Genomic DNA, 24,026 nt, shown 5'->3' on the forward strand with positions numbered 1-24,026 from the left:
CTAAGTCCAATTGCTACATGTGACTACAACCTGCCAGGCTCACATGCATCTTAACTGGACAATGAAGGCACAGACACAATAACATGTACACTCACACACACACACATGCTGCTACACATCTGAAGACAATGCTATCATGTTAGAGTTGGAGAAAAAGGGCTATAGCCTGTCTGCACCCTGACAGTCCAGTTTGTTAGATCACTGGCCAGGACATTGTACTGAGATTCTGTCACCACACAACAGTATCTTCCCCAAAGCAGAGCCCTTATCACAGCCTCCAAATGACTTGTCTCTGTGGACACCCGCAGCACCGGCTCCTCAGGGCCGCAGCGGAGGTGAACAAGCGAAGCAATCTACTGCTATTGTTACTAGAATGATAAAACCAGGCTTCAAACCTCTTCTTCCCTGCATGAGGAGTCTGAATAAGCCCGAGAGTGGTCTGTGATCTGAGCTACCGCAGCAACACTCAACTTCTACGCTTCTTTTGATCGTAAAACATGCAGCGTGTCATCACTTCGCGATTGCTCTATTCAGAAAATTGTTAAAGCTGTAATGCGTACAATATCCTGTGCATTACAAGTGTTAATTGAGACGTTCGGAGCCCAGGGAAACTAGGATCTGTGAGGCATACAAGAAGCAAAAAATGCCATTGGACACATTAGTTGCTGCTATGGCAATTGACCATGATTTTGGCTTTAAACGTGTTCAATAATACCCCAATTAGCCATCAGGCCCCTTCAGACATTTAACCCATCAAAGATATGGTGAAGGCTTCACTTCACACTGTTTTTAGATGAGGGCATCATATCAACTGTGGAGGAACTCTATAACCACAGAGGTGATAAGCTTGGACTGCAAGCTCAAAACCAGCAAGGCACTGAATCATACATTTGAAGTGTTGCCATGATTTCAGAATAACTATCTAACAAACATATGATTACCAGCTAGAAGGTATACTTATTGACTTTAACGTGCAAATGGTAATCCAGCTAACAGGAAATGCATCATTTGTTTTTATACGAACACATAAACATCATTGATATGCTGTTAGACACATTTCCTTCCCATCTAGCAAAAACAACTAATAGGAACACAATTATCTATCTAAAACACTCTTTAATTCACAGCCCCCACACTTCTCACCATCCTGGGATTGAACACAAAGTAGAGCAAGCAGCGGTGAATGAAGCGCAAATTGAAGAGAAGACCTCACTGCTCCAGCGCACATTGTTCTGTGATTTGACTGCAAGACTTTCCAGTGCAAGGGGAACACTTCTGTGCTTGTGGGTAAAATGTATCACTTTATTCTCTCTGATCTTGTTAAAAGCTTACTCACTCTTGGTCTAGTTAGAGTTTAGGATCTGCTTGTGCTCACATAGCTTTGCCAAACAGTGTTGTGGGAGGCCTCAACAGACCCCCAACTCCCCTCCTTGAGCTATATTTCTTTCAATTTAATGTACTCACACCATCAGCCAGTGCATCACAGAATCGTCTCGTTGTGTGACAGCGCGGCTCCCATGTGGCGAGTACCGACACCGGCAGTGGACTAATACGGCCGCAAAAGTCAGTTTTGCACATTAGCTTATTATTTACAGTCAGCGGTAAGCGATATAAAAACATTCTTTACGCTATAGTGTTGATGAATTCCCTGAGTAGATGTAACAGCAATCATCAGGCCGAGAACAAGCGCCACAAACACATCAAGAGCAAAGTAATCCAGCAGCTCAGCAGTATTTGGCTCCGTGTTCACAACATCCATAACACCAGCTGAGGGATGTTATAGCACATCAAGTTGTGAGCTTTATAAAACACTTCAATCTACAATGACGGACATAAACAGTGGAGCAGTAAACAGAAATGCCCCGCAGGTTACCATCACTGTTCGGTGAGGCTTTGACTTCAATGCAACTGGAGCCAAAATCCTTCCTAATGGACTATTAACAAAGCAGATTATGACAGTGTTCAACGCTTATAAAGCAAGTTTGACTTTTTACCCCCCCTTTTGATGCATGTCACACAGCAAATAGCTGCTGCTGTAAAAATCTTGTGTAATGAACACAAAGTTACAACATGGCTTGCGTGGAAATTGACCTGGTTAATTAGTGCCGACACATTGAAGGAGAGTCACACATACAAGAACATTACAGCACCGCAGAGCCTGCGGAGCAACACGTACAGTAGAAGTCATTTGACATCAAGGCAGAAACAAGTAAATGTGCATTTGCAGCTTGGCTGAGAAAATGAGGTAATGTCGTTGGTTATTTGCTGATTCTGTGGTAAATTCAGTGCATTGAAGGAAAACAGGGTTTGAAATTAAAAAGAATGTCCGCATCTATTTCAGTTCCCCACATTGAATGACACAGTACATTAAGTCTCTTTGGAATGGTCATTTCAACTGATGATCCTAAAAGTGAAGATCATCATCTATTTGTTATTATCACATTATCTAATTTCTCATGCCTTTCACTGATCTCTGTGTTACATTTTCCACCAAATAACCAATGAGGGCAGGATGGAGCAACAAGCTTAAATGGTTTTGCAAACTATTTGGGCTTTCAGTCCTTGGAAGGCATAATTATAATTCATCTCATAGAAAAACAATTTTGGATTATTTCATCTGATGTGTTTATGTTGTTCTGAGGTTTAATCGCTCTCCCCAGCACATAGTCATTAAACAGTCAACAGACCATTTAAGGCCTGATTAGTCTCAGACTGGCTTTTAATTTGATATGCAGGCAGACCGCGAACTAAATGGTTGATCAAGCGAGGCAGGTAGATGAGGTGTCTCTTTGATACAGAAGGCACGTGAATTAGTGTTGTGCCTGTCCGTGGCGGCTGTACGTTCATCTCCAATCAAAAGCAAAAGCAGCGACTCTGCAAACCTGCTTCATATTGAGAGCCAGACTCCAGCATTCCCTACCTTATCAGGATTGTCTCCGATCCAACTCTTTACTGTTTTCAGAGCGATGTCAGCTGCCGGCTCATTGGGAAAGCCTGGGAAAGAAAAAACAGTGTCAATACCACTTGTATCCGCCATGAAGGTGCAGAGGGAAGACAGAAAGAGACAGGCAAACAGACAGACAAGCCGATATCTCCACGGGGAACAGCACTTCTCCTAAATCAATGGAAACTAGAGCAAGCTGCTTTTGTCTCGTAGATGAGACCAGATGTCTGATAAACTGGTAGAAATACGTTGACAGATGCACAGTGATGGCAAATTTCTCCTGAAGGGTTGATTATATCAAACACATGCATATACACATAGGGAGGAGAAACAGAAGTGAATAATGCATTTATAAATGGATGCTCTTTTCTCAGTACCCTGCATTCAACCAGAGTGAGCACACAGCACAGCATTGACCAGTGTGGGTAAGAAGCAATATGGCTAACTGCTGGATTAATCACAACAGTTGTGCCAGCTCAGGCAGACAACTTATTGTGTTAACACAATGTATTGATTATGAGATTGCAATTCCATAAATTTTTAATAAGGTCAGCTAAGGGAAGACCGCTGGATGCTCTGGATCATTCTGTGGGGAACTTCATGAGACCCAACACTTAAGAGTGATATTGACTATAAAAGCCCTTGGGCCTGCCTTACTATGGTATATATGCCATTACCAAAACCACTGAAAATCTAATATTCATCATAGAGTTACGCTGGTGTTCATTTCAAAGTAATTATAGTCGAGACCTCTCTCTTGTGCGCTCTATACAATTTGAAAAAATGTTTTTATTCATAAATACTTTCAGAAGTAACCTAGGTAGTGACTTGCAGGGATGACATTAATTGAAAAGAATGTTTACAATACAGCCGCTCAGAGTCCAAGCGGGCGTATTGTACACATTCTTTTCCCTAGGTTCTATTCCTTAGGTGCATCAACAGCCATATGAGATATATTTATTTATGCAGATGCAGATTTTGAATGTTTTGTGATGAAGAAACTTTCCTTCATCACAAAATATTACATAAGGAATTTCAGGGCCTAATCAGACTCAAGTCATACCTTTGAATTTTTGTCACAATTTGAAGCCAATTTCAAGTGGGTGTGGCTCATTCTACTAGAAGTGCTAAATCTCACAAATCCATCAGACTAATCAAATGAATCAGTCTATTGTAATCGCATTTTGTGCACATTTGCACTCACTTATCTTAAAGAAACATAAATCAACCTGATGGCACCAACAGTGACATTTTGTCAATTACATCTAAATCTCACATTACAAAATCTCTCAAAAAATAAAATAAAACTGAATTTGCACACAGCAAATTTTACGCCATTTAGAATTTTGTATTTAGGAAAAATACTAACACTACAAATAAATAGTTCAATGGTCATGTAGAATGTCTGTCACTTGGAACAGGACCAATCAACAGCAGAGAGAAGAAGATGATTTGTTTGGTGGGTAAGTTTCCGTAGCTGACACTGTTAACTGGCTGTAAAATCTGCTGCTTGATTGGTGCAGCTGTTGCATATCCAGGACCATTAGTGTGTGTGTGTGTGTGTATGTGTGTGGTTTAGTAATGAGCAGCGTACATTTGGGACTGGGAGTGGTGCATTTAGGCACGCGGCACTACCCTCCCTTGTACCTGGTGCCTTTGTTTTAAGGGTCTCTTCAAAAGCACTGCGGCAGAAACATTCATTTATTACACCATAATTCACTCACAAAACTTGTAGCGCACTTTGTACATTTCCAGTGTCGCGCGGTCTCTCTAAACGAGTCCATAAGACCGGAAGCCAGCACACATTTTTCTATCCCTGCATGACCTGGCATAGGATTTAAACCAACACCTCTTCCATATTACAACCCCCTGACCTCCATGAGGGATCATAGGTTGAAACAGGCGGTGTCTCCTTCTAACGACAGAGGCCGAGACCTCAATTTCAAGCCACATCTACCAATACACGGGCCACGTCCACGGATGTAACCTGTTGGCTATTATATGGGTCATGTTCACAAATATTACCCGGTCACTACCATGACTATAACATTCTACGACCTATGAAACAGGCTTACAAGTATTGAAAGGACCTCTCCCCTCTACGTCGGGTGTGGAGAAATCAAAATCAAAAATGAAAAGGTGGAGATATCTCCTCTTACCATTCACAGTTTCTTTCATCTCACACTCGGGTCACCTGCTGTCAAAGCCTCTCAATAAATATTCCCCTAAGATCCTACATCAAGAGCCTTGACTGTCAAGAAACATATGGTTTTATCCACACAACTCACACATCTGACTATTGTTGATGTCTTTCTCCCTCTCCCTCCTTTTTTTTTGTGTCTCCCCCCCCCCCCCCCCCCCCTTTCTCTGCCTCTGACAGGTGTGGCTGTGTTGCGCTGAGGAGCAGAGCAGGTCTGACGCGCTGCTGAGACCTAGCTGAGCTGCTCTATGAGCCCTGGGTCGAGAGGGATGTGAGCTGCATACCAGCCAGCATGACAGCAAGTCTGCTCCTATGACTCTGTTAGGCAGAGTCTGCAGACAGTACAAGGCCTGTTCACGGCTACTGCCCCTCAAAGGCTGCCCAGAGAGAATGGGAGAGGGAGAGAGAGAGAGAGGGGGAGAGAGAGAGAGAGAGAGCCTAATCCGGCATGCCAAATCAGTTTGCAGGTCACCTGATTCCTACTGTCTCTTAAACACACTTAACCTTTTCAGTGGTAGCACTCTGTCTGCTGATGTTTCCTTTCCTGAAATGTGCTTCCACACATACGCAGGTGTACCTACACCCTGAATCGCACATCAGGTAACATAAGTAAACTGGTGCGTAGAAAAGAGTGGAAAACTGGGAAAAATATATCTGTGGAGACAAGAGCAGCTGTTCAGGTGTGAAAGTAAGCACACAAGTGTAACACGGTAAGGGTAGGAAGTAAAGGTGTGTGTGCTCCCCTTATGTCGCTTTTTTAAAAGAGACGAAGAAGGCAGGTTTGAGAGACATTAAAATTACATTCAAAGACATTTAATCCATTCTGTGTGGAGATTCTACAAATGCTCTATTGATTTGACTGCTGCGCCGATTAATCATAGCAGAGCAGAAAAAGAAAGCGAGCGAGAGCCTTGGAGGTGAAAAGAGGTGCGTCAAAGACAACAGTGAGAAGAGTGAAAGAAAGCAGGGCGGAAGGAGAGCTGCAAAGTGTAATGACAGCTAAACAAACAGGGGGGAAACAGAGACAGAAAGTGAGATGGGGATCTGGACAAAGGGGTCAGTGCAGCTGGGGTCAGCCTGCCAGAAGATCTTTGTTAGACGGCAGCATCAACTGTCCAAGGTCAACAGCAGCAGTTTGAGTTCATCGGCAGCCCTCACTCATCATTTGTCTCCGTCACAACACACAGTGCCGTTACCCTCCGTTCAGCTCTCCTCTCTTTTATGCATTCCTCCCTGCATGTTCCCATTTGAGCACCACTGCATCAATGTTGCTGATATGCTTTAAAACAGATGCACTACAATATCCCCTATTACCCCTCTGGACCACAGGAGACTTGGCAGCTTGGAAATACAGTTGACACCACCCGCAAGTGCTTAAAAATTAGGTTCAATAAAGGACTTCAGCACATGCAAGGGCTTCAGTGTTTTACTTTCACATTTTCTGCCCTCAACACCTCCTTCTTGTTCTCTTTTGCTCCATTTGCTGTGTGCAGGGTTCAGTGGAAGCTAATCTGTCAGGAGGTGGAGAGCTGGCGTCAGGCGCAGTGATGACCGGCCCTCCAGAGCCCCTGCGCTGCTTGGCTCGGCTCGCTCCTATGCTGGGGAATATGGCCGGCTCGGGGAGATTTGTCTTAGTGAGGCGCACTGATGGGATATGTGCAGCGCAGCGCCGCTGATGAGGACTCAGGTGGTGCAGCGTTATTTCTGCTGAAGGCTCCCCTACTTCATCACCAAGCAGAGCGCAGCAGAGAAAGACAGAGAGAGAGAGAGAGAGAGAGAGAGAGAGAGAGAGAGAGAGAGAGAGAGAGAGAGAGAGAGAGAGAGAGAGAGACGACTGTGGTACGTGCCATGTGAACTACACATTGACACAATGCTTACATAACACATAAAGTTTATTGCAAATCCACTAATGTTGACAACAACGGTGCTCATGGGGTCAGGGCCACAACAAACTCGGACGTGTGAGGGACGAAAGATGCTGAATCCGACTCGGCTGGGCCCGGCAGGCAGCTCTCCCTCCCCTCTGTCTTCTAATTATTTCGTGTTTTTAGGTGACAGTTAAACTGCTTGATCAAATTGATAAAAAAGCGATGCCTCCATATCAGACGGAGCACATCACCAATGGAAAGATTCTTTAGACAGATTTCACACATTTTATTCATGTGATGTTGGGCTATGGTTAGGGTTAGGGTTATCTTGGACTGTTGTTAACATGGAGACGAGGAGTGCCTGCTTTAGTGTGTAGATTTAGTGTAGTGTAGATTTATCGAAATAAGGCTTCAACTACATTATTGAATCTGATTTCTAACTTGAAGAGGTTTGTTTTTCTTATAAACAAAAAAATATCCACTCAACTGGAACATAGGAAAATAAAAATGTGCTCTCTGCCTTAGGGGGACTTTTTACATGAACAACAAGCTCATTGCTCTCTTTTGCCAGTGTGGCGACTCCTTCACATCCTGAATTTACAGGGCAAACTTTCACAACAAACTTATGTAGCTAAGGTTTTTGTTTTCACCGAGGAGGAGTGAGGAGTAGCTGCATCGCCTTTGTTTAACAAGCAGGAATACTCCAGCTAGGTGAATTCATGTCTGTGGCATGATGCATTCCCATTGTTTGTTTGCAAATATATGGATATGCTGCATGCTCATAATGCCGACCACACCAGTTTTCTTTTTCCTGAGTGGGTGTATACTGTGAGGCAGGTAGCAAAACCTGTTATTTCCAGGCTTTATCATTTCTATGTTATGTCTTTGCCACAGTGTGATTCCCTCATAAAGATATATGGCTTTGGATTGATAATCATATGCTGTCTGAATTCTTAAAAAAATACTAAATACAGCGTTTGCCTCAAGGCAGGAAATGTTTTGTTGGTTCCACCCTCCTACCCTCTCAGTTGTAGTTGGTCAAGTTCAAGTCTCAACACTTGTCACTCATTTTGATGAGCGCTCTGCCCTGGAACGCCATCTAGCCCGAAGCGATAGATCTGGCATTCGCAAAGTCACCGCAAGTGTGAGGAGGCAAATAGTTAACAATACAAATCTACTATCGGGGAAAGGAACAACAACACAACAAAATGGCAAATGCCAAAGTTTATCTGATTTGAAGGTCTTTCCTTTCAGTAGCTTCACTACTTTTTAATTACTTGCCAATTTGCACAAATGTTACTGCTGTTCATACTAACCTCACCGCACACACATGGCAGATACACACCCAAAGAATTCTTTGAAAATCAGTTTTTTGTACAACAGGATTTTGGCAATACAACATTCTGTCAGAAATGGCATAAACATCCGTATTTATTATTAGTATAATGATTCTAAGAGTAACAGTGTACCAGTCAAATCACTGAAAGTATTTCATACACTGTTCCAAAGATGATTTTGTAGAGCTTGGATGGGAAACAGAACATTGTCAGACATTGTGTTATTGTTGATTATTCACCATCTTTGTGTGAGGGTGCAAATCATTTTATCATTTACCATTAAAAACATGGTCATAAATAGACAATGGATTCGTTTTTAATTAAAAGCGTAGAGCTTTTACTAAGCTATAAAAATTAAGCAGAGAAGTAAATATACAAATTGATGATTCAATGTAAAAAGATAGAAAAAGATGCATACTTCGATGTATATATTTGTACTGCCATGTGTTTTCGTCATGTAATTCTGTCTCTCCTTGTTTCACTTACTATTCTCAAATTGTGCAGTAAGGACAAAAAACTGTATAGCATAGTTTCTTGCACATCTCAAAGTTTGTTAACAATTTGACCATTGTCTCTGAAGCCACCTGTTATATGAGGCAACAAAAGTGGAATCATTTCAGGATATTACAAAAAGAAGCTGACTGTGTCTTGGGCAGCAGGAGGAAACCATTAAGCGCAGCACAAAGTGCTGTAGATGTGGGAATCAGTGCTGTGTGTTCAGCTGGGGTGGGAGGGAGAAGAGGGTTGTCACCCCATCAGGGCCCAGAGGAGAGGGTAGGTGACCTGGGGTGGAGGACAGAGTAGCGCCCCAGGACTCTAGACGCCAAAGCGTGGGTGTCAAATGGCCTGCAGCTCCTCTCTACACCAACACTGGGACACAACAGGGCTGTGACCATGACCGACTTTGCAGCCCACAGAAGGAGACAGAGACAAAGAGGGATGGGAGGGAGCTATGTGAGGAAGACAGGCAGAAAAAGAGGCAGGAAGAAAGAGAGCGGTCTCCGTTGCACAATAGATGATGACCTTCCTTGGAAACCTTCCATATAGGTGATGCCATGCTTTGTCCTACATGCTAAAATTAAAACCTGACATTTATTTTATAAAACATTCTGAAGAGTGTCTAACATGCAAAAGTTTAATGCTCAACCAAGTTTTTGAGAGGACTAAATCTATTGTCCTGTGGGTGGGAAGTATTTTTACATTTGGCTTATCATCCATGAAAACGGTAGAGCAAGGCTAGTGTTGAATACAATGCACACACTGTGACTCATTTAAATAGGCTAGGAAGCTCCAGTTCCCTCTGAGCACACACTCTGTTACCCACTGATACTGCACACTGCTCCTATGTACCTTGAAATTCCCAAACCGAGTCCGGCTAAGCTCCCTGCAGTAAACCCCAGGATTTAAGAGTAGAGGGAACGTGCCTGCGATGGCCTGGGCAGGCTACAGTCGCTGCAAGCCATCGCTGTAGACAGATAAGGTGCCATGAATGCCTTCCACCTTCCTAATCCTGAACAGAGATGAAGAGAGCTGGCGGATGATGCTGGCTGGAGGGAAAAAAAATGCAAGCCGCTCGACACCTTTGATCTGGACAGTACATTGGAATGGCAGTATGGACACACCAGTGGAGCATCGGTGGATTACATCCACATATCTGTCACAACCACCGGTCTGCGTGAAAATGCCTGTGTCTACAAACCTCAGATCTGCCACAGAGACAGAGGGGCCAAAGGTTGAAGGGGGAGCGGTAAACAGGTAGATATTTGTCCAAAATGTCCAGAAAGTGCTGCACTGCTCTGTTCACTACCTGTGATTGCTTTGATATGGAATTAAATTTGTCAGGTTAATAGGGGACGTAATGTTCACGACCCTGGTTTAACATCCTGCCGCTATACACCGTTGTATTAAATTTTATCCATACAGTTGAGTACAAGGCTGTTCCAAAGTGCTCTTTCAGCACCAGCTCAGACGTGGTATCCACAAGGTTAAATTCTTAAGAGCGAGTTGAAACGGCTCCTTTCAGGGAAACAAAGGGCTATTTTATGTATATGGCTTATGGCGTGCATGCGTGTGGGTGTGTGTGTGCCCATGTGTGAGAAAGATTTATGAGCGAAAGAAGGGGCTGCTTGTACAAGAGGATGTATGGGGGGCAAGACAAGGGAGACAAGCACACAAAAAGTGAAAATGACCTCACTAAGTCGAGGCAGTTGGACTATTGGCACTGATCTTGTGAGACATTGAGAGGTGTCTCCTCTCAGGAAGGAATAATCTGTTTAAACCTGAGGTGCTCGGCGGTGATTGATGTGCAAACAGGAGCAGCACTTAATAACCTCTATCATGCTGGGTGACCTCACGGCCCATGGTGGACACCAGTTTGTTTATGGGTGGTACATCCGACATACTATCTGTGCAAAAATTCTGTTGTGGCTAATGGGCCGAACTGAGGGATTGGACTGTCAACGCAGTGTGAGCCCTCATTTTTCTTTCCAGGCGTCGGAGGTACACCCTGTGCACCCCTGCTACGCCCAGCCCCCCCTGTTCTGCCATCATCTGTCAATGGTGACTGAGTCACCTAGAATATGGAGGCGAGAGGGAGCGAGTGTGTGTCAATTAGCATTAGCCCTCCTGACAAATTTGTTTTTCTCACTACGAAAGCCGTGAATATCATGTACCTGCTTCGTCTCTATCACAGCCCTGAGGTTTCAGGTCATTTGTAACAACACAAATTTAAGTCTGGAAATGGGTCAAGCACATATTGATCTACAAAAGTCACAGCATCACTATGGACACATGAATCCAAAAATAATGTCTGTCTCTGTATCTATATCTATATCTATATTTGTGCATGTGTGTGTGTGTGTGTGTTTTTGTGTGTGTAGTCTAGAGAGACAGAGAGAAAAAGAGCGACACAGAGACAGATAGAGTTTGGGAAGATGTGCCTTTCAAACTAAAAAGCGTTTGTTTACATTGCTGAAATGGAAGTTGACCTTAGAGGTTATCTCAAATGTACAGAAAATGTCAGAACTCCTGACAAGAGAGCAGGGCCCCTTTCAGAACATGGCAGTACTCTGGGGGCACAGGGAAGAGTCAGCAAATAACATCAGAGTGCTGCACTACACTCTACTGTAGTTCTTTCCAGTCCCTCCTCTGTTTGCCCTCTGCTGTGTGAATCTTCAGTCTTAATCAGCTGTATTGTTCTGTGGAGATACAGTTATGGGAAGCGCTAAGCTGTTTATTTATTGAACAGGCTGCTAATTCCCCACTCCCCTCTGCAGCATGCACAGCTGTGCACAGCCTCTCCTTTGATGTGAGGGCTGCTGCTGGAGTGGTATGACTAGCTCCCACTGGCTATGCAGCACACAGCACCACAGTGAACAGCAATAAGCGGTGCCCTCGCCAGCAGCTTACAGGACCAACAGTGATGCCCTCCCTCCTACAGGCATGCGGACCACCTTTGTATCTCTGCAGTACAAAGGTTTTAGTTCAAAATGCCACAAACGCGTATATATTCATTTCTGAAAATGAATGTTACAATTTTTCTTTTGTCGAACCAGTGTAAGATGTGAGAGATCACAGTGGACAACTCATATTGTCGTCTAGGCCTGCGGTCTCATTTTGACATTGGATTAAAACGCTATCTCTGTATCCTGATACATTACCTAGATGATGATTTCCAATCAGTATCAGCATGCATTTACAATTTACCTGGCAAGCATTATTATCTGGACTTTGCCTGCATTGTGAAGGGATAAAATTGGAAACGTTATAACATTAATAAAAGTCGTGTTTAATTTTTCCTCCGTGATTGAGAGCCTCATCTGGCTTTTTTGCATGGGCTGACGCTGACCATAACAGATGTTGGTACAACAAGCCATAACTCCTGATTCATAGTTGTATTAACAAGATAATGATCTTGCGAGCAGGAAAGAGTCAGGGTGACTTCCCAACTTGCATTTTGCATTTACACCTGGATAGTTGTGAAATCCGATTCCAATATCAGTCAGACCATATCATATCCATACGTGGCCTTGCAGATCAGGTTGCATTCAAATCCCAGTGAATCTACACTTTGCATTAATATGCCCTTTTTCCTAATCTGGACAACGCATGAGTAACAATGCAGGTAAACCGAGTGTAAATGGGGCCTGCCTCTGCCGTCATTCATTTTGTAAGACTAGGTGTAACAGTATGTGTGACATTTGAAAAGATTGGGGTCAATGTGCCAGTGTGGACTTAAGTCCAGAGTTGTGGGTGGTGGCAGGTTGATAAGAATTGTTAAGAAGGAAGGCAAACATTTTTTTTTAGCAATTATGGAGATGTTTACTTTTGTAATATTAGTTTATTCTGACAACTGGTGAGGTGACGGCTTGTTGAGGAGTTAATTTTCATGTTTAGGAAACTACTTTTGAGCCGTGCTCACGGGGGCATTATCATCTTTGTAAATGGGAACACAGTGAGGGAGCCGTGTTTGCACTGTAGGGAGCACATGGTGTGTAAAATGGCCTCAATTTCCTTTGCTGTTGTATGATCATACAGAATGATTACGGGACCTAATGACTCTCACAAGATGACTGGCAAACACTTACAGATCCCTGTAAAATAGCTCTTCGCTCACACTGGCCTTCATTTGAAAAAATGTAAATGCATTGCAATACACAAAGTCTGCACTGTGGTGTTTTTAGATATTCATAAATGTACTGGGGTGTGACTGCATGATAGAAATACACCGCTGAGACAACCAATGGAAATCAACATGTTAATTAATCTTGACATATCTGACACCTACTGTGATTGTTATAGCCTGCGTCTAACTTCAGGATATACTGACAAAGATAAAGAACCACAGAGACAAACAAAGTTCTTCTCAGCAGAAGTATTTCCATATATTTATATCAACAAGTTTAGTAGTTTTAATGTGACTTTGTTTAAGTGTATCAAGCAGGCTTGCTCTTTGCCAGCAGTGTCTTGCTGCGTGAGTCCCATGAGGCAGCAAAAGCATTGTTTAGGTGTCAAGGTTTTGTTCACTTTACATACAAGGTTGCGCCTTTGTGCAGCTTGGTGTAAGGTGAACTTGTTGGGGAGCATCTAATTATTTACTTCAAAGACAAATGTGGTGTTTACATTGCATTGTGTGCTGTTGTGACCCCTTTACGCCTTCACAGACAGTAAGGTGTGCAGGTTGTTATAGTGACAAGTATTTACATTATAAAGTCAAAAATTGGGACAAAGACATTGAGGCCAAAGAAGGATTAATGAACTTACCATAGATGCCTGTAGATATACATGGGAAGGCCTGTGCAAAGAGACACAAAAAGAAGAGTCAGAGGTTGTTCACATGTAGGTATGATAACACACTCTTCACATGACTTTCAGCTTGGAAACACACAGCAAACACTACAATAATCAGTGAGTAATTCAACAGGTCTAACTGTAGATTTGCACTGATGGATTGATAAATATGTTAAATTTAGGCAGCATACAATGTTACAGCAAATAAATGAAACTGAACTGCAGCTACTGTAACACACGAACACATTCCAATATTCTCATTGGTGTATCATAAAGACAGACACAAAAGACAGTACAACCACTCGTACAGTTTCTGTGATCAAATTCGATTTTACATTTCAATGTTTTTCACAAACATTGGTTACAGATTAAATACGATGAAGATGTCACACAGCTGTGTTGTAAATGGCTAAAGTGGACCGAGTGTGCCATGTACTAATCAATAACTGGATTGACCTTGATTGGTTTCCAAAACAAACAAATTGAATCAAGAGAAACATTGTAGCACTGTAGGACCCTGCATTCAGAAGGCCACAGGTACAACTAGTACCTTTCTGTCTGGAGAAAAAATACACAATTTGTCATTATCGAGTATATTGAATGATTTCAGATTGGCTAATAAGAACATGATTGGGTCTCCAGTAAATCACTTTATAATTTCCAAACACAGGGAACACACAAGGAATCATACCTACATTGTATAGATTATACAAGTATACAGATAGACTGTGGAAAGTAACAAAACCAGCATTACATCATATTAATATCAATAACACCTACCAATGGCATCCAGCCAACCACCACAGTGCATGCACAAGTGTAAACATGTACATAAATCCACAAGCCAATAATAACATATGCAGAGAGCATATCAGAGCAAATATTGCCCGTGAATATAAATACATTCATAAGCTAAAAATCTACACATATTTATGGCTGTCTTTTCAAAAAACATTATAAAAAGTAACCACCTTGTAATAGTTCTTGCTTTGCAGCACTTTGCAGCATGACATATTATTCACGCATTGCTTTATAGCTGAAAATAGTTTCATTATTCTTCACTTCTGTGAGAAAATATATTATGATACATAGTCCATGCTGTAAGCTGCTCTATTTCACATTCATCTTTTTAAGTATATTAATAAACAGTAAAGAGAAAGGATTTTTTCATTGGTCCCATTTGTCCTCAAAAGCAGCTGAATTCGTGCTTTAGTTCCTGCATTCATCAAAAGGCGTGGCCACAACATTAATATAATAGGATGGCAAAAAGAAAAAAAGGAAAGATATTTCCCCTTTCAGTTTACAACTGGATTAATATAGAGCAGCAGCGACCACAGATCCACCAGTGAATAACACCCATATGTCAAAATCACTTCAAATCACCAACAGCATGTTTTACCACATTGACCCTGTCAAGTTGTGTTTAGACACATGCTGCCGCAAGCAGCTGTGCCTGGATCACTTAATTTTAGAAACTGAAAACACAGTTATGGTAATAAATCAGAAAGAGTAAGGGACTCCAGATACGTGTTTACTGGTGTGATAATTATACAAACAAGGATATTCTTACTGTTTAGGTGTGAAACTCAAACTTTAACTGTTATTTTTAAACAGGTTTCTATCCTGTTGAGAAAGCCTATGATACCCACACTTAAATGCAGAGGCCCTTTTTGTCCTTGCTTTAAGAAAAGAGCAATGAGTCTCTGTTTGCATTCTTATTTACCAGTTTTCAGGTTCCGCCTGTCAAGGTGAATTTTCCTTCTGCAGTGTGATTTAAATGTTTTACTGAAGCTCTGACCTTTCCAGATGACTGTCTGGGTCTGACACAAACCACAGATGATGAAGCGTGGAAAACATGGCCATTTTTAGTTCAGTGTCCACAGCACGCGCACGCGCACACACACACACACACACACACACACACACACACACACACACACACACACACACACACACACACACACACACACACACACACACACACACACACACACACACACACACACACAGAGAAGCTGTGGGTATAACTGCTCAGGTATCCAATAGAGACCATTTATATGAGATACAAACACAAACTGTCCAAGTTTAAATGAAATTGTGTTAACAATCCCAAAACAATCCACAAATGGAGCGTTGTGCTTAATACAGTTGTTCATCTCATCCCCAGACTCATTAGGCAGCATCTTGGCATTTTGACCAATGAAAATCTCTCCAGTTGCTCTCTAAATATCGCCTGAAGTGTTTGGAACCACTCAATAGAAAAAAGGGTTTAAGATTAAGGAATAGAACTAATAGTGTGTAATAATAAGGAGGGTAAATAAAATCACTATGCTGACATGATGACGATTAATTCCCATCAATGCCTCCAACCAGCCTCTGGCCAGGACACACCTTGTTATCCTCTGCTGGTCAAGAGGCTGAGATTGTCACTCACTTCAACTTTTGCTCTGATAACAACTGAACCTTAACACAGTATAGAAATGACTGTTTGTCAATGATTGTCAGCATAATCAATTCAAATCCTTTACAGTAGTTGCCGGTCTGATCCATTAAAGACTGCTGATCCTTCAGGGGGGGCTGTAAACGCATGAGGCAATCACTTTGCTGAACGCAGTAAAGATGTCACACCTTTGTGGCGAGTGAAGCTGCCACCTATTTGTTTAAAGCAAGGTTACAGTGAAAGTAAGGAGAGGTACAGTATGTATCCCATAAAACTGTAAAGCCTAGAGTGGCATTTTGGCAGAGGAGACTAACTTTGCATCCATAAATTGCTGCTAGAGCAGGCAGCACATTTTAATAAGCCAGGTACAAACTGTATAGTTGCAAGGTTACCTTTTGTGATTACGCAATCAAAATCACTGATTTTGTTTTTTCCCCATTAATCCCCTTTTCTTTTTTTACAGTTTTTATCTATATTCACAAAGTTTATAAAGATCTACTTGACAAACAAACTACAGTATATGCATAGAACAACCTTAATAGTCTTATTACAATTTCTGACCCAACATCATCATCTAACAGAAGCTAGTTCAGACAGAAACAAAAAAATTGGTCAGGTAATGTTAACAAAAGCAAGCCGGATTTAAACATTACAGTGCAGCGTAGCGTGATGATAATCAGCTTACACAACTGGGAGAAAACCCGCCCCCCCGGAATGGCACTTCTGTGTGTGCCCCTGTGGCTTTAAGAGCTTCTGGAGACAAGCGCTCACCCTTTGCACCCAGCTGCTCTCTACTTCACTCGCCTGGTATGTAATGTGAAAATATTACAGAAACAAAGTGCGTTGAGGTCGGTTATTTCCCAATCCTTTGCCTGCACCATGTTTCATATTCATTGTTTGTTCAAATATTTATGTTACCAACTTTTAAATGACGTGAAATGAACTAAACATCGCAATTTCTTCCTCCCTCTCCACAAGATTTTAATGCAGACATTTTGTATAGGTGACTTGATGAGCTGAATGCACTTCAGGAACAGCTATGAATAATAACTTTGGCAAATGGGACTTTGGTAATTAGGTGGTAAAAAAGGGAAATAATGCGGTGTTGCGAAAAAATACAGCGTTCAGTTGAATTTGCGTTGAATTCTGCCATCACTGAATTACAAAATGCTGGAGGGACTAGAGAGAAAGAGGCAGACTACCTGTTCCCTGCGGTTGTACCTGCAGCACTTTTCCTTAGTCATACACAAAAAGCTGCACTTGCAGAACAGCCTCAGCTACATTAAGGTTACTGTGAACTTAGAAAAGCTCAGCCTATTTTTCTTTTACTTTCCCATTGACATTAGGCCACCATAGAAGCAACTCTGATATTTGTTGTTAGTGTACATACAAAACTGTGCACTACATAAGTCCCAGTGTTAATTAGAACAACTGGCAGCATCTATACAGTCGTGAACTATGATTCCTGGCTAAGGTTATTATTTCGATCTCAGGCTGCTTGTTAGAAGTGAGTCAGCATGGCTGCTTTTACCCTGGCATGGGGCGGTATATGACATGTTGGCTTGTTGGTGATGTTCTTTGCTTAGGGAGCATTCAGAAATTGGTCACTGGGGAAATTATTCTGTTGCTTGGACTCCTCCCTAATCTATCACGTCGCTTTAAAGTGGAGCACCTTTTCCTCCAAGCATCTCTGCACACTTGCTCAGCTCACAATAAACAGCTTTAGGCACAGTACACAGTGGCCACAGCCATTATAAATGACAAAACTATACCTACAACGCTTCTTTATTAAAAGATACTGTTAATTACAAGGTGGGGGCATTTACATTAATTACCTAAATGAATTCAATTGCAAAACCTCTACCTCTAGTTTATCTTTGCTCCCAGTTATCTAACTGATGCGTCCATTAAAACAATGATTTATTGTCTTTAAAGCGTGACCAGAGTTCAATAAAGACAGTGCTCATAAAACTAAGTCACTATTATTCCTCTGGGAGCTGATAGCCTGCAGCTTTCAGTCATTTGTAAAGCAGCAGGATATGACACAGGAAAGATGGCTCAACCTGTGACAAAACTGCTGCGCTGTAGCTGCCATCTTCGCTCGCAGCAGCACAGCCGCGCAGCCCTGAGCCCCGACAGGTAACAGGCGAGAGAGCCACGCAGTGGCCACAGTGGCTGCAGGAAGCCGCCTGGGGTGCGCCTCGTCTCGCCTGGCTGAGTAAATAGCACTGGACCCAGGGTGAAGCCCCTTTAGCTTGAAGCCTCCTAGCCTGTTTGCAAATGGAAGCTATGCTTATAAATCACAGCAGCAGAGGGGAGACCTTACGCAAAAGCAGCTACCAGTGTGTTAATATTCAGCAGTGTTGCCACAGTGTGGGCTTTCATCTGGGCATGAGAACATGGATCCAAGAGAATCCTCTTTGTTGACTGCTGTAATTCTTTAAGCATGTGGGTCACGCCTGACTACACAGTCTGAATCAGCAACCTGCTGCTGGGAAGAGCACGTCACGGTTACAGATCAGGACACTCAAATGTGGCACATTAACACCCTTTTATTCTGCATAAAACCACACTCCATATTCTAATGTGAGCACTGATTGTTTGAGTGTCATTATGCCTAATGGAGGATGGAGAAGTGCAGAGGGCGAAAAACCTGGAAGTTAATGACCCGAGTCCCACCATCCGTTTTTATGCGTGCCTTCATCAAGTGTAACTATTATCATAATAATGTCTGATAGAAGATTAAAGGCTCAGTTCCACTATTACTGGTCATGTTTACATGCAGGGAGGAGCTCGGTGACCATAATGCTCTCGAACAACATCTTATTTAGAACTAAATATTGGCATGCCCCTTAGCAACCCCACGATGGAGACTCCTTGTTCCTCTGAATAAATCAGAACAGAACGCCCCCGTCTTCCGCTTGGGTCCTGCTGCAAAAAAAATACAGCGTGTGAACATCAAATAATGCCTCCCTGTCTTTCCAGACAGTAGAAAGAGACAACAAACACAGGAGGAAAGGAATGACAATCCCAACTCGGGAAAGCGATATCTGCGGCTCACCACAATGCTTTGTTGACAATAACATGCACCTATAGGAGTGTGCTAGTGTGAGCCTCCAGGGCACACGGGAGCACACTGAAAGGAGGCAGATATTTATATGTCACTGTGAAGCCAGCCGTGGTCTCTTATGACCTCAGTATGAATTAAGCCCGGTCCTTAATATCCAAAAATGTCAACGTAAAGTGGGATTGTTTGAATGACCAATACAAGAAAAGACCAGTCCAGCAGAATTGTTGTGAATGTACCCCAAAGTCTGTGAGTACATGAGGGACTGGACCATGGACAGATACAGCAGATGGGCATCATGAACGCTCTTTGTTAACAAAGGCTTGGGGTGATATGTGATGACTTTTACCACACTCTATTTGAAATCACTTATGTTAACTCATCCCCATCTGCACATCACAATGGATGCAATGTTGTGGAGGATGAAAGGCAGCCGCAGTGTCTCTCAGCCATCTCTATGACAGGCGTGGGTTGAATGGGCAGAACTGCACAGCAGACGGTGCAGTGATGGCTGCTTGAGTCATTGGTCCATGACCAGCTGCATGGCTGATCAACCGCTTAACCCTAAAGCACAAAACTACAATGCAAAGTTACTCAAAGCAGCTTTTTAGGGACAAACTATTTAGTTGAAATACTATACGCAATTTGCCGACTAACCACAATTTGTTCAGCTTTATTCTTTATATCTTTGTGATTTCCTACAAAGGTCTGCGGGTAACAAAGATCACCTCACAGTTAAAGAGGAGAGAGCGAAAGCGAGAGAGAGAGAGAGAGAGAGAGAGAGAGAGAGAGAGAGAGAGAGAGAGAGAGAGAGAGAGAGAGCGAGAGAGAGAGAGAGAGAGAGAGAGCCATAAAAATGATTCTACCCTGAACTTCGGGCAAACGAAGCAAGAAGTCAGATCGTATTTATGTATGAGGGCAGTGTTCTTTATGAGGTGATATTATATCACAGACAACTGAGGAGGAGAGGCAAAGCTAAATGATAAAAATTCATATTCATTCAAACAGAAATCATATCAGCAACCCAATAACCAACATGTACTCCTACAACTCCAATCCTCCGCACAGCTAGAGGCTTTCCTGTCAGATTGCTTAGTATATACAATCAACTGTTCAGCTTGGTGGTTGAGTTTGATCACCACCTGCTATTGTGCAATTGTGAATGACCTGCAGCGTTCCTGTCTGATCAAGAATAATCAGGATCATCATTAAATGCGTTTCGCTTCCTTTAAGGTTCTGAACTTTAAGGTTGATTATAATCCTTACCCTGATATGAACATAACAGTCTTACTAAAACTTTTATTGTATTAATCACAAGAGCCTGGCATTATAAAATGAAGACGCCATGGAAGCCTGTGGATGGAAGTGAAAAGCAGAGGAAGCAAGGGAAATGTGTTTGTGGCCATACCCAGCAGAAAACTTTGATATACACAAAAAAGCTTCCACACAATATGTGAGCTTCAGCACTCATGAGAGATCATCTCATTTATTTATCTTTCGTGAGGATCCTGAAAGAGTTTACAAAATGCAGAGCATGTGTGTGGCGTGTGCAGAATTAGAGGTAATTCACATTTACGAGACCTAAATTATACCTGGGTGAGAACAAAATGATCAAAGCAGTGAATTGGAGGGATTCAGGTCTTACAACCATCAAAGTGTCATTTCAGAAAGTGGGAAAGCCTCTGAAGCACTGATAAGTGGAGCAGAGGTAAAAAGCCAATCCAGTTCATCCCTCCACAGAAGCTAGAGCTGAAGATATGTTCGCAAATATAAATAACCTGTGCCAAAACGTCAGCAGCAGGGATTAGCAGCATATGAGGAAGGCAGGTTAGGATTAGGAGCGATCATCAAACATAACTCGTGATACACACACACATGACAAAATAGATGATTTTAAATGGTTGACCTAAATGGATAGTACAATAATAATTAGAAAGCCTTCTTCATTTGAAATTTGTTTCATTACATCTATAAATCAACTTCAGTAGCATATTTTATCAAAGAAAGGAGAAACTAGTTTATGGTGTTAAAATCTAAAAGCCAGTCTATGGAACCCTCCCTATGTAAGGCTTCTAATTAAACATTTTCTCCTTTCAAGACGTCCTCCAACATTTCAAAGACACCACATCAAAGAGTCTTCAAAGTCACAACACCACCCTGAAACATGAGGTGACAGTGCCGCGTGCATAGCAAGACAAGTGACTTTCTGCTTGGCCCTAGCCTTTATAGTGTGGCCAATGTGAGACAAAAGCATGTTTATAACATATTGCTTACTGCATATTAATCACCTCCACGGAATTACTTTCGGAAAAGTTCCTCTCCCAGCTGTAGCTTGCCAAGCTTGCAAATGTCATCAGAGCCACTACGAACTCGCTAGCTCTTTGTTGGGATATTTACTAACACCGATGATTTAAATGATTGGGGCACAGGACACTTGCCCACCACTGAAAACAACCTCCAGCGTGGTTGTGTGGACACAATTGCTTGTGGTCATATGGGTGGGACACCAGCAAAGATCTAGTCATTGCGCCGAATGCAGCATACGACCCCCCATATGGAAAAAGAGGCATCGTCAAGTGACACAGAGGGAGCTCGTTGCCACCTGCACCTCCTGGTTGGCAGACACCGGGGACCCAAGCGGAGACTAAGGGGGATTGGCATCTCCAAATTGGATGAAAGAGGGGGGAAAAAAAGTCCAGAATGAATAAATAAAACACAGCTATGCATGTCTGGTGGGCAATGGAGCATGAAGGAAAGTCTCTGCTAATGAACTGAAATACTGCCAACGACACTACTTCAAAAGTACTATACGACACTTGACCCGCAAGGAGATCATCTTGGAGATTTTTGGTTGTTTATCCAACTTAAACTAAACAAACAAAATTGTTCTATAGTTTGTATTGTTGGGAACAGATTCTTTCTCAGACATAAAAAAAACCCCCACTGCTGCTTCCATTTGAATGAATTTCCATGCTCTTTTTGCATTTTTTTTACAGGACTACATAGGAACAGCCTGGCACAGATAACTAACCAAAGCGCACAATTTCCACAATTCCAGGGGCGTGATTTGCAAGCAGACACCCTCCGTGTGCACCCTTGGTAAATATGGACAAATACTATTTGACTCATTTGTGTTAAAATCAGATGCAAATTTGTGGAAAATTTGCCTCCAAGGGTTTAAAAATGTTTCTTGCTGTTGCTGCTTGTAGCACCCAACCAGACCGAAGGGATTTGAAGTGATAGAGAGGCTGAGCAACAGTCAGCCATAGAGCACTGCACTCTGACTAATGAGATTAAAAATGGGGTTTGATCCTGTTTCTCATTCTAAAAGTACTCGCATTTTCCTTGTGCCTTCAACAGTAGTTCACACAACACAGTTATTCACGTTGAAGATCTCAGCAAATTACATACGAGTATCTAATGGGCAATAATGGTACAGTAGATGGACAATCAATCAATCAAACGACATCATAAGATCACTGATCGAGACACTGAATTGTACTGTTATGAGCACAGTGATGTTTTTAGTACCGTGAGCCGCTGTGCTGGTCTTACTGAGATGTTAGTGTAAAATGGCGACAGAGTAAAAAAGAGATTAGAGTCTGATAGGCAGCATGGCTAAAATGAAAAGGGCTGATGTTCATGGAGTGATTATTCTTAGCTGCCAGCCCAGTGACCACCCTGGACAGAGGAGGGGCTGTCATTGAAGAATAGTCCTGACTGGCCTCTGGGACCATTGGATATGGAAGCCCAAACCCCTACAGACCTAACCTCCCTACAGCCTCCAGGCATTTCACTCTGTTTCAAATGGACCCGCACCTTGAAGGTTGACTAATTGTGTACTGACAGACATATAAAACTGTGTCACGTAAGAGCCGACTCGTCATCTTGCATATCATACACGGTAGATTCTTGCCATCTTAACAATACAGCAACTAAGAAATCCTGTAATGTAATCTAGATTTGCAAAAGTACAAGTCAGGCACAATATTACCCAGCTTAATGTAGCAGACCTGTATTGAATCATAACAGATATTCAAATGAGCTACAACCACATTTCCCAAAGCAATACAAACAAAATAAAAATGATATTTGCTTAGAGGATCAACCTCATTAACTGCTGTTCGAATGGAGCTCCCAGTACTAGCATTGTAGTGACCTGTTGGAGGCATTCTAAGTAGGTAATTATTGGAGAATCATAAAGACACATTTTCCAATTAGAAAAGCGAATGTTTGTCTGGGCCTTGTGCACTGGATGGAAAAGCAGATACAACTGGGTAAGTCTGTTTCTTCTGATTTTCTCATCGGCCTTGTGCTCTAGGAATAATTACCCTAAGACTTGACGTGTGGGATGTTTCCGTCAACTGGGAATTTAATGGATTTAATGAAGTCTCTTTGCAAACGGAAGCTCAGGGTGCTCTGTGATTGCCCGCAACACACTCAATTCCACAGCGCTGATGATGGCTCGTCCCACTTGCACAGCTGTCGTCAGTCTATGCGGCGTGATACTAAGTTGTTTCTGGGTGGAGAGGAGCGAACACAAAAGAAAATGGTGCAACTACAGCAGCTGCAGATAGCAGCAGACAGCTAATAGATACTAGGATGGATAGCCGAGCAGAATGATGCTCGCAGATGGATAACAAAGAACAATGACAATTCTGGGGAAAACGAGTTTTAGTCATCCAGAGTCGTACACAAAGGGTCAAAGTGCTTGTTCTAATATTCATCAATAAAAGCACATCAAAACAAATCAAAAGCCAAACTTATAAAAGTCATTGTTTGCAAGACTAAGATGCCATAAGATAACCCCTCTGCCTCCAAATAACAATTAGTTTGTGTTATGCTAAATTGATTTCAGTGAACCACATTCATCCTTATTTG

The 24,026-nt window shown here is 42.3% G+C and overlaps 1 protein-coding gene across 4 annotated transcripts in view; it reads right to left on the reverse strand.

The window, feature by feature from the left end:
• The window catches only part of macrod2 (mono-ADP ribosylhydrolase 2), a 380,406-nt gene that overhangs the window by 76,504 nt on the left and 279,876 nt on the right, over positions 1–24,026 (reverse strand). For all 4 annotated transcript variants that reach the window (XM_076162202.1, XM_076162186.1, XM_076162194.1 and 1 more), the window contains exons 7-8: positions 13,612–13,642; positions 2,921–2,994 (exon numbers count right to left, since the gene is read on the reverse strand). In XM_076162202.1, the coding sequence (XP_076018317.1) occupies positions 2,921–2,994; positions 13,612–13,642 (105 nt within the window). The remainder of the gene's footprint in view (positions 1–2,920; positions 2,995–13,611; positions 13,643–24,026) is intronic.

Source organism: Genypterus blacodes, unplaced genomic scaffold, assembly GCF_046128005.1.
Source record: "Genypterus blacodes isolate CSIRO-AG114 ecotype Tasmania unplaced genomic scaffold, CSIRO-AGI_Gbla_v1 ptg000012l_1, whole genome shotgun sequence".
Classification (NCBI taxonomy): domain Eukaryota; kingdom Metazoa; phylum Chordata; class Actinopteri; order Ophidiiformes; family Ophidiidae; genus Genypterus; species Genypterus blacodes.